The sequence below is a fragment of the Bison bison genome, unplaced genomic scaffold (genome assembly GCF_000754665.1).
Source record: "Bison bison bison isolate TAMUID 2011002044 unplaced genomic scaffold, Bison_UMD1.0 scf7180017848147, whole genome shotgun sequence".
Classification (NCBI taxonomy): domain Eukaryota; kingdom Metazoa; phylum Chordata; class Mammalia; order Artiodactyla; family Bovidae; genus Bison; species Bison bison.
The window spans coordinates 3,268-14,404 of NW_011478720.1; the positions used below are offsets into that span (position 1 = coordinate 3,268).

At 41.8% G+C, this 11,137-nt stretch overlaps 1 protein-coding gene across 1 annotated transcript; it reads right to left on the reverse strand.

Moving 5' to 3' along the window:
• Nucleotides 1-3,092: 3,092 nt before the first annotated feature.
• LOC104991924 (zinc finger protein 345-like) lies at nucleotides 3,093-6,172 on the reverse strand. The gene is given in 1 exon segment (XM_010844620.1): nucleotides 3,093-6,172. A coding segment is annotated over 1 exon segment (1,968 nt). The 5' UTR covers nucleotides 5,789-6,172; the 3' UTR covers nucleotides 3,093-3,820.
• Nucleotides 6,173-11,137: the final 4,965 nt, after the last annotated feature.

Genomic DNA, 11,137 nt, shown 5'->3' on the forward strand with positions numbered 1-11,137 from the left:
ATGTGGCTTCAGTCTCGGGGTGGAAAGAATCCCTGGGACGAGGAAATGGGAACCCACTGCAAAATTCTTGCCTGGAAAATCCCATGGACAGAAGAGAGTTGGTTCTATGTATAATGGCATTTTCAAACTCTGTTTTAAATATCTATATTACACCCAGGTGCTAAGTCATCAGTGCATTTCACAACGTCCCTAAAATCCCAACACCAAACCACATCCCAGTGGGAGTGAGAATAGGAGTGACTCCCCATGCTGATCTCTCACAAAAAGAATAGTTTCAACAGTTGAAAGTTGCTGATTCATGTTGAGAATTCATCATATTCCATAGAAAGCGAGGATGCAGACAATGGAGCAAAGGCTCTGGGACACAAGGAAGTAGTCTAAAGAGCTGGTCTTCACTATGATAAGAAGAAATGGGAAAAAATAAAATGATGAGATGCCTGGGAAGAAAAACTAGGAGCAGAAAGCTAAAGGCTTGCAGATTTTCATTTGGGCATTTCGGGAGGAAAAGCAGATGAAGCCTCAGACCCAGGACAGGATATTTACCTGAGAAGTTGCTATTTCCTCCTCTTCTTCCTCCTGCTCTGTCTTCTCTGGGGATGTTAGGCTGCAAACGCACTTCTGCGGTTTGAGAAAATACCATTGAGGGCATCAAAACAGCTCTTTAACCTGCAACCAATGCTCCTACAGACAGAAGGGCCTTGAAAAGCTGAGAAGACCAACCTCTCCTGTCCTTTGTCTCAGGAGAGATTTGGGAACAATCAATTCCTACCTGGAGACCAGCCTGTGAACTTATTTCTTGATCGTTCTCTCACCAGAGAGAGCTCCTAACACTCTCCTCACACAGATGATGTGAGCTGATGCCAGGTGAGGACCTGCACCTGGGGCAAAGGTCATGAGGAAGGAGGCTTGACATACGCAAAGGCGGGATCGAGCCTCAGGAGTCCCCCTGGAAATTCTCGAGCATCTACCCGAAAACCAGAGTCTGCCTACTTTACTACTTTGTGCTCTCACCTACACCTCTGACTTTACAGGGGGCTGTCCCCCACCACCTTTTTTGGAGGAGTTAACTTAGAGCTCCAGTTAATAATAATTTCTGGGCATGATAGGAGTGTTTCAACCTACAAACTCCTCTGAAGGTTCTCTAGCCTGCCTGACAGGCTTGTCCAGCCACATGTGATTGCTCACAGCCTCCCAACCATGAGAGGCACGAGATGCTTTAAACCTTCTAAAAACAGGTTCTTTAAAGAAGTTAGAAAACTATTAGTATAAGTATAGTGGGCTGATTAGAAATTGTATTGATGAAGTGTTTTTCATTTGTTGAGCCAATGTTTACTGCTAAGTCTCCACATCCCCTGCCCTTACATATATTAATGAATATATAGAAGAAATAAGTATTAACCTTTGATATTAATCATGTTAGACCTTAGGCTAAGCAAATTCTTTCCTTAACTAAAACCCACTACACCCTCACCCTATAAGAATGTAACTTTACTTGGGTGGCATCTGTTTTAAGAAAAATCACCCCTGGAGAAATAAGTGTTGACTAACCGCTGTCACAAGGAGAGGGTCATAAATTGACAGCAGGTCCCCTGGCCAGAAGATGATGTAACACCCCTAAGACCTCTGTATACATCTGTATGAAGCACCTGACTTTAATAAAAGTCAGGACTGCTGTCCCCACATGACTTTTGTGTAACATCTCAGTGTATAAAAACAGACCCTGGAAAATAAAGAATGGGATCAGTTACTTGAAAGACTGGTCTCCCCATGTCTCTCTCTCAAACTCTGGCTGAGTTTCCATCTGGAGCGCGGAGCCTGCCATGTTTACTAATTTTGCCTGGGCTTCTAAGATCTGACCAGCGAGGCCTCAGTATCTCCTCTCCTTCGGGAGAACGGAAGGACGCCTGTGGCCTATGTAAGTGGTGCAAACTTCTTGTCTTGAAGTTTTATTGGTTTCCCACGTAAACCAAGCTACTCACCCTCTTTTCTCCACTGAATATTCCTGCTGAGCTATTCTCATTCTATTACTCTTTATATCTCTCATTAATATTTAATTAAAGCTATCGTATCCTGAATACCGAAGCTGTCTCCCCTTCGAACTCCCTGGATCAGCCGGGGCTAGACCTCGGCATGAGCTGACTGACTTCCCCTGTCCAAATCCAGCTAGACCAACCCTGTTGCCTCTCCATGGACGAAGCCAGGGCTCAGCTCTCACAGATGGATCAGGAGGCACTTCCTTAACCCGGGCCTCTGCTTAGAATCCCCTGGAGCACTTCCTAGACACCACAGTGATGCTCCCACAGGACCAACATAGAACTCTGTTGGGAGGGCATCAGTGAGGTCAGTTCCTGACACTGGTCATGTGATCCTGATGGGAAACCAGATGGAAACCATTTGGCTAAAGATTCTTTCTGAACCATTTCAATGAATACAATCCCTGGTGGTCAGGTCAACACTCCAAGAAGTTATCAATCTGCAGGTCTACAGTGTGGCCGTTAATGGAGTCCTCAGCAAATCCCATTTTTTTTCTGATGTTTCTTCTCCCAAACCAACGTTCAGGAGTCCTGAGCTCAAAGCCTCACACTCACCACACCTAAGACCTCTCTGTAGGGGAGGATTTCCGGCAGGAATTTCTGAGAGAGGTCAAAGCTAGAATCAGGCAGAGAAAACACCAGTTCTTACAGTTTAGCCTGTAGAAGTTATGCTGGGTGAGGTGCTCTGGGCTCGCTAGGGTGAGTGTGAATTAATCCATTCAAGCCAAAACAACAAATCCGGTGAGCACTGTGAGGGTGTCATTGAACGGGGGCATGTAAAGTAGACCCTGGGGTTCAGCAAGACTGTTTTACAGCTTACCAGACAAAGCCTAGGAAGCACTTAGGAAGCATGGTATACACTAATTTCACGCCTCTTCCAGGAAAACTTTCTAATACGTTTGTGGGTTATCACAGAAGCTGGTTTCATTTCAACATTGTCAAGTAATACTCATGACTTGTGTTGCTATGATAAAGATACATCAATATTGCAGTGAACTCTCATTGTGTTTTTCTTACAAATCAAGGATATTACTATTGAAACTTTTGAACCAACTTCTATCTTACTTTAATACACGGAAGATTAAATGATCACGTACATCATGGCAACTTCCAGATATTTCACATCAATGCCAAACACCTCCATTTAGATGGTCATTGTTCATTTTACATTATGGTACCCTTCATCTTCTAATGGAGGATAGATAGAAATGGTTGCAACACAATATAAAAAGGCTAATCTTAAACAAACCATAAAAAATCTACGTTTCCAAACACAGTAGAAAGGTTAGTATGGATTGAGTGTTCAATTACATTCACGTAAAAGAATCTAAAATCACGTCATTCTAAACAAGCATACAGATAGCAATCCACTCGAGTACTATTGCCTGGAAAATCCCATAGACACAGGAGCCTGGTAGGCTACAGTCTATGGGGTTGCAAAGTTGGACACGACTGAGCGACTTTACTTTTGCTTTCATACATACATTGCTACGAATTGTAACTTTCTAACCATCAACCTTCATCTCACGATTCATGCTAATATGTCCATTTTCTATGTGTTTTAACTATGAAGTACTACCTACAGTCATTGTACTTCAGAGAAACTTCTGAAAACAAGATTGATGAAATGCCTTCTATTATGCAATCTCTGATATTTATTTCCATTTAACTTTTGATTAAATACTTTTCTACATATTGGTTACATCATTTCCATTGGTTTCTTATATAAACTCTTGTGTTTTCTGATACATGTTTAGGGCAAACCTCTTCCATCACTTGTTCCATTACTAGAGTTTCTTTCCAGTGTGTGTTCTCAGATGTATAGTGAGATTACCACTCCAACTAAAGGCTTTGCCACATTCAGTACATTCATAAGGTCTCTCTCCAGTATGCATTTGCTGATGTAGAGTAAGAGCTGACTTGTAACCAAAGGCTTTGCCACATTCAGTACATTTATAACGTCTATCCCCAGTATGAATTTCATGATGTTGAGTAAGGGCCGAACTCCTAAGAAAGGCTTTGCCACATTCTTTGCATTTGTATGGTTTCTCCCCAGTATGGATTCGATGATGTTGAGCAAGAACTGAGCAATGATGAAAGGCTTTGTTACATTTTTTACATATATAAGGCTTCTATCCAGTATGGATTCGCTGATGATGGGTTAGATCTGAGTAACAGATAAAAGCTGTGCTACATTCTGTACATTTATAAGGTTTCTCTCCAGTATGAATTCGCTGATGTTAAATAAGGTGTGAGTTGTAAGTAAAGGCTTTGCCACATACTGTACATTAATAAGGTTTCTCTCCAGCGTGAATTCGATGATGTCGAGTAAGAAATAAGGAGCGACGAAAGGCTTTGTTACATTCTTTACATATATAAACTTTCTCTCCAGTATGAATTCGCTGATGTTCAATAAGGTCTGAGTTGCAAGTAAAGACTTTGCTACATTCTGAACATTTATAAGGTTTCTCTCCAGTATGAATTCGCCGATGCTTAATAAGAAGTGAGTTGTAAGTAAAGGCTTTCCTACATTCTGTACATTTATAAGGTTTCTCTCCAGTATGAATTCGCCGATGTTCAATAAGGCGTGAGTTGTAAGTAAAGGCTTTGCTACATTCTGTACATTTATAAGGTTTCTCTCCAGTATGAATTCGCCGATGCTTAATAAGAAGTGAGTTGTAAATAAAGGCTTTGCTACATTCTGTACATTTATAAGGTTTCTCTCCAGCATGAATTTGCTGATGTTGAATAAGCCTTGAGTTGTAAGTAAAGGCTTTGCCACATTCTGTACATTTATAAGGTTTCTCTCCAGTATGAATTCGCCGATGTTGAATAAGAAGTGAATTGTAAGTAAAGGCTTTGCTACTTTCTGTACATTTATAAGGTTTCTCTCCAGCATGAATTCGCTGATGTTTAATAAGGCTTGAGTTGTAAGTAAAGGCTTTGCCACATACTGTACATTTATAAGGTTTCTCTCCAGTGTGAATTCGCTGATGTTCAGTAAGAAATGAGGAACTACGAAAGGCTTTGTTACATTCTTTACATATATAAGGTTTCTCTCCAGCATGAATTCGCTGATGTTGAGTAAGAAGTGAGTGACAGTTAAATGCTCTGCTACATTCTGTACATTTGAAAGGTTTCCTTCCTGTATGAATTCTCCTATGTCTACTTAGATTGGATGACTTACTGAACACTTTCTCACATATCTTACACTTGTTTTCTTCCTGTGCATTCTGAACAGCGTCCTGTTGAGTAAGTTCTGAACAGTGATTAGAAACCTTACCATATTGACTACAAGTCCTCTCTCCAGTACAAGTACTCTTATCTAGAGAAAAACCTGACATTTGATCAAAGGTATTTCTACATTTATTACTTTTAGAATCCTTGTTTGAAGATTCAGGTCCCTGATGTTTCTTAAGCTTTGAGTCTCCTTCAACTGTGTACCTAGTTTCATTGCCTGAATATCTTCTCAGTCCGCCATAAATACTCTTGTAATTATTGGAGCTGGGACTCTTACTTAAGGTCTGACTCCTTTTATTATACATGCAAAGTTGTTCTGTATTAACCATACCACAGTATGTATTGAACAATGATGGTTGGAATGCATCTCTTCCATTATCATCAACATTATATATCTTGGAATGGATAGAAGATACCTGTTGGGGGAAGAATAATGACACCCTGCTCATGGATCCCTCAAATTGCTTAGATTGTGAGTTTTCACACTCATTGTTAAATTGTACGTGTTCAGACATGCTTGAATGTATATTTAGTCGAAGCCTATGTTCAGAATTGTCTGAATGAGTATTTGCAGTAGAGACTAGATTACCTTCTAGATTTTCAACGTTTTCTTTTAGACAACATGTATGTTTCAAAAAAGGATGGAAATCTTTTGTTAAACACTTACACTTCTCGGCAGATATTGAAGATTGAAGTTGCTGTTTTTCCCAATTTGACTCACGTTGCTCATTTCTTTTTGCAGTAATGTTAGCATTACTGTGTAACTGTCTCTATTTCTTTATGTCCATATAAACATCGTCTCTGTCTTTCATATACCCTGGTATATTCCCAATCTTTCATTAAATTTAAGTTTCTGAGGTGAAATGTTTGATACATTCCTAGGTTTGCTTTTGGGAATACATCTTCTAAAGCTGGATTCTTTGTCCTCAAATCCTGGGTGTCTTGTGGAGACATAGCTGAAAGATACCAAATAACAAGTAATTTTACCTGCTATTCTCAGTGAATATCTTTAAAGATTTAGAGAAAATTGATGATTATAGCTAGTTTATAAATAAAACAGAGATGGAAGGCTCAAGATGCCAGAGGCTTAGGCAGATGTGGAGCTCATCTCTCTCTCCACAAATGAATGAGAAATGGAACAATTCTCACAGAGCGCAGCGGAACACTAGCAGAGGCCCTTGGAAATCTGAAAGGACAAGAAAGATTCCTGCTCTGCAGGGTAGGACAAAAGAAAGAAGAAGGAAAAAGAAGAGAGGAAGTGGGTTGGGGCCTGCAACACTGCGGGGAGATGAAAGTGAGGAGATCTCCATATCCGAGGAAGCCCCTCGCTTGGGCAGCTCAGTTTGGATAGAAGGACAGCCTCATTCTCTGTGGGAAGAGAACATGGCAAACTGTGTGTGGCAGCAGGACAGAGTGAGACCTGCACACAGGGTACTGACCCCAGCCCTGCCCACCCAGCCTTAGAGGAATGCCCAGCAATGCAGACAAGTGCTGGGTGCTGAAATGTGGGGTTTGGAGAGCAGAGCCAGGCAGAGGACGGAAGTGAGGGAGGAGGTCTATAAACGGGATGCTTGTGGAGGAAGCATGAACCACTATAGAGAGAGTGTCCTTGTTAAGTGATGCCCAGGGTATGAGCCCGCTGCATCCCTTGTCCCTTGTGCCCGCCCCTGCTAGCCAAGGACTAGGAAGAACTCTACCCAGCCTAGGGTCTTTTGAGCCCCCAGCCATGGCCTCCCCCATCGACCTCCTCCACAATCAGCAGAATCCTGAGCTCTGGGGCAGCCTCAGGAGAAGACACCTGTCAGTGGTCACACACACAGGTGGAACAGAAAGCACAGGTGAACCCCAGCAATAAAGAAGAAAAGCTGAAAACTCTCCTTGCAGCAACAAAAGCCACAGTCTTACACCCATGACCAGCTTTGTAACCGCAGCCCATACAGAGCATCTGAACCCACAACCAAGGGCTCTCTCATTCATGGCAGGTGTAGCTTTAGTAGCTGTAGACTTTGTGGGCTCCTACACAAGGGGGCTGGGCCAGGACAGAGCCTGAGCTGCTCCGTAGCACCACAGCGGGTCCATCTCCATGCTGAATGAAATCCCAGGATCTGACTTCACTGAGTCTATGCTGGTGACCTTATGAAAACAACAGCTGAGAGACACCAGGGCCATGTGCCATCATGCCCATGGTTAAGGGGGGGACAAGAGCAGTGCCAACACTACATAACATGAGAGCTTGCAGGACGCATGAGAGAGGACACCAGAGCACACCCTGAGGTGAACATTCCGAGAGCAGTAATACTCAGTGACCTCTCTCCCAGTGAGTGTGCTCCAATCCCACCTGCCTCGCACCACAGATCAGAATCACAGCAAAGACTCAGATCTGGGGGCTCTATTCCACCATGCAGGGAGCAGGCACCACCAAAGACAGGTCAGTAACCACCACAGAACAAGGGGGAAACAGCCCTGAATATCCAGGGCAGGCTCTGGTCACAGTTAACAGCAATCAGAACACAGATCAAGAGAGGATAAGGGCACAAACCTCTGGACCAACCTCACCCACCAAGGTGCAGATACCAGAAGAAGATTAACTAGGTGGCTGCACCCTTCAAAACAAAGACCACAAACAGAACGCAGGACAATATGAGATGGCAAATAAATACACTATAGGGGAAGAAACAAGATAAAAACCTCCAAGGACCACTGAGTTAAGAGGTGACAGGCAATCTAATGATTACTTCTTGCTTTTAGTCATCTTAAGTGGAGACACCAAGCACTTTCACAAATCCTAGGTGCCTAGTAATTCTTAAATCCACTTCTTGCCACACATGTTTCTGAGAATGTTCTATTAGATCTTTCAGTCTAAGAATCATAAATGATGGTGACAGACAACTAGTCGGAAACTAAGGACACATAAGACAGTGTCCGAGGAAGCTGAATACAAATAAGACAAACTCAATAAGGTACTAGTTTTAAAAAATTAAATAAGAAGAGAGACTTTAAAACTACGATTGAAAGAGGGAACTCTACTCATTGCTCTGTGGAGACCTAAATGGGAAGGAAATCAATAGGATGGTAAAGACTAGAGATCTCTTTAAGAAAATTAGAGGTACCATGAATATTTCATGCAAAGAGGGGAACAATAAAGGACAGAAACGGGAAGGGCCTAAAAGAAGTAGAAGATATTAAGAGAAGCTGGCAAGAATACATGGAATAAGGATACAAAAAAGATCTTAATGACCGAGATAACCACGATGGTGTGATCACTCACCTAGTAACAGACATCCCGGCATCTAAAGTCAAGTCAGCCTTAGAAGGCATGACGACCAACAAAGCTGATGGAACTCCAGCTGAGCTATTTCAACTCCTAAAAGATGATAATGCTAAAGTTCTGTACTCGATAAGCCAGCATATTTGGAAAACTCAGCAGTGGCCTCAGGATGGGAAAAGGTCAGTTTTCATTCCAATCACAAAGAAAGGCAATGTCAAACAACGCTCAAACTACTACACAATTTCCCTCATTTCAAACAACAGCAAAGGCTCAAAATTCTCCAAGTGAGCCTTTAACAGTACGTGAACCAAGAGCTTCTAGATGTTCAAGCTGGATTTAGAAATGGCAGAGGAATCAGAGATCAAATTGCCAACATCCCTTGGATCATGTAAAAAGCAAGAGAGTTCTGGAAAAACAAATACATCTGCTTTATTGACTACACCACAGCCTTTGATTGTGTGGATCACAAGAAACTGGAAAATTCTTAAAGAGATGGGAACACCAGACTACCTTACCTGTCTGCTGAGAAGTCTGTATGCATGTCAAGGAGCAACAGTGAGAACTGGACATGTGACAACGGACTGATTCCAAATTGGAAAAGCAGCACATTATTTGTCACCCTGCTTATTTAACTTATATGCACAGTAGTTCATGGGACATACCCGGTTTGAGGAAGCACAAATTGGAATCAAGATTTCAGGGAGAAATATCCATAATCTCAGATACACAGATAACACCACCCTTAGAGCAGAAAGCAAAGAGGAACTGAGGAGTCTCTTGATGAAACTGAAAGAAGAGGCTGACAAAGCTGGCTTCAAACTCAACCTTGAAAAAACAAAGATCATGGCACCGGTCAGATCGTTTCATGGCAAACAGTGGGAGAAACAGTGGAAACACTGAGAGGTTCCAGTCAAAGCTATGGGTTTTCCAGTAGTCATGTATGGATGTGAGAGTTGGACCATGAAGAAAGCTGAGTGCTGAAGAATTGATGCTTTTGAATTGTGGTGTTGGAGAAGACTCTTGAGAGTGTCTTGGATTGCAAGAAGATCACACCACTCCATCCTAAAAGAAATCAGTCCTCAATATTCATTGGAAGGACATGGTTCCTTGTCCTGAAGTTCTGATACTTTGGCCACCTGATGCAAAGAACTGACCCACTGAGAAAGACCCTGATGCTGGGAAAGACTGAAGATGAGAGAAGGGGACGACAGAGGGTGAGATGGTTGCATGGCATCACTGACTCGACGGACATGAGTTTGAGCAGGCCCTGGGAGTAAGTGATGGACAGGGAAGCCTGGCCTGCTGCAGATCATGGATCACAGACTCAGACTCGACTGAGCGACGGAACTGAACTGACTGATATGTATATTTGATTATCTTTGCTGTATAGGAGTACAAAATTGGAAAATAGCTATATTCCAATTACAACTTTTAATAAAGATTTCTTTATATAATCTAAAAATTGTCATAGTTTGAATCAACCATTAATAATGTAGTGGAAAATGTGCTAAGATTTTATGTCAATTCATTTTAAAATTCTATGAGGTGATAAAACACAATAAAGTATTTTAGCATGTTGGAATTGGGGCAAATACACTAAAGATATTTTATATGAGATCATATAAGGTAATGAGAAACTTTCAAGTCAGCCTGAGATGTGCACTGTTTCATTTTCACTAGGTTTTGCTTTCTGCAGTGAAAAATTACTTGAACTTGAAATTTATTTAGAAGGTCCTATGTGTCCCTCCCAGTGGATAGGAAGTTATAAATCAGAGAACAAAAACCCGTCCCTAGTATTCCTGGAAATTTGGCAGTCTGTCTACCACTCCACTCACACATTTCTGTCTAGAGGTAGAAGGAAACTTTAAAAGGACTGTCATACAGTTACTCAGAAATGGGCAGAGTTTTCCTAGGGCCCCCAAGAAATCGAAGAGCAACGAATGAATGCAGTTTGTCACAAGCCAAAAGGAGATATTTAGGTCACACTGTGATGGAGAAAAGTAATCACTGGAGACAAATTCATGAATGATTTCAGAGAGAGAATAGGGCAGGTGACACATTTCTATCACCGTAGCAGAACAAACCCAGGTTTTCGAAAACCATTTCCATTGAAGCAAATCTCCCAAGATCACGGGATGAAGGATGAGTTCCTCACTGCTCCTTGGAACTCTCATCTGAGTCATCATCTCCAACCATTCATACCTACCTGGGTAAATGGCTGTTGTCTCCATTCTCCTCATATTCCTGGGATCCTTTAATAGCTCCAGAAAGGTGACCAGGTCCACCTTAGAGACAAGCCCTGGTGATCAGAGAAAGGAATATCTGTGTTGTTAGAGATTCATCAGTATCGAATCCAATATGTATTCAGGTGAGACGAGAATGCATTTTCTTCTAGAAAATGATTTCCTGAAATACTTTATTCAAAGCTGCTATACAATACTAACACACACCTAACAATCAGGTCCTGAGATTCTGGTCAAGTAGTACTAAGGCAAAAATAAGTAGTGTCAATGTGAGATTAAGAGAGGGTGCAACTATTTAATACCACAGAACTTACACAATTACCAGTAACCTGGAATGAAGGACGCAGAGTATA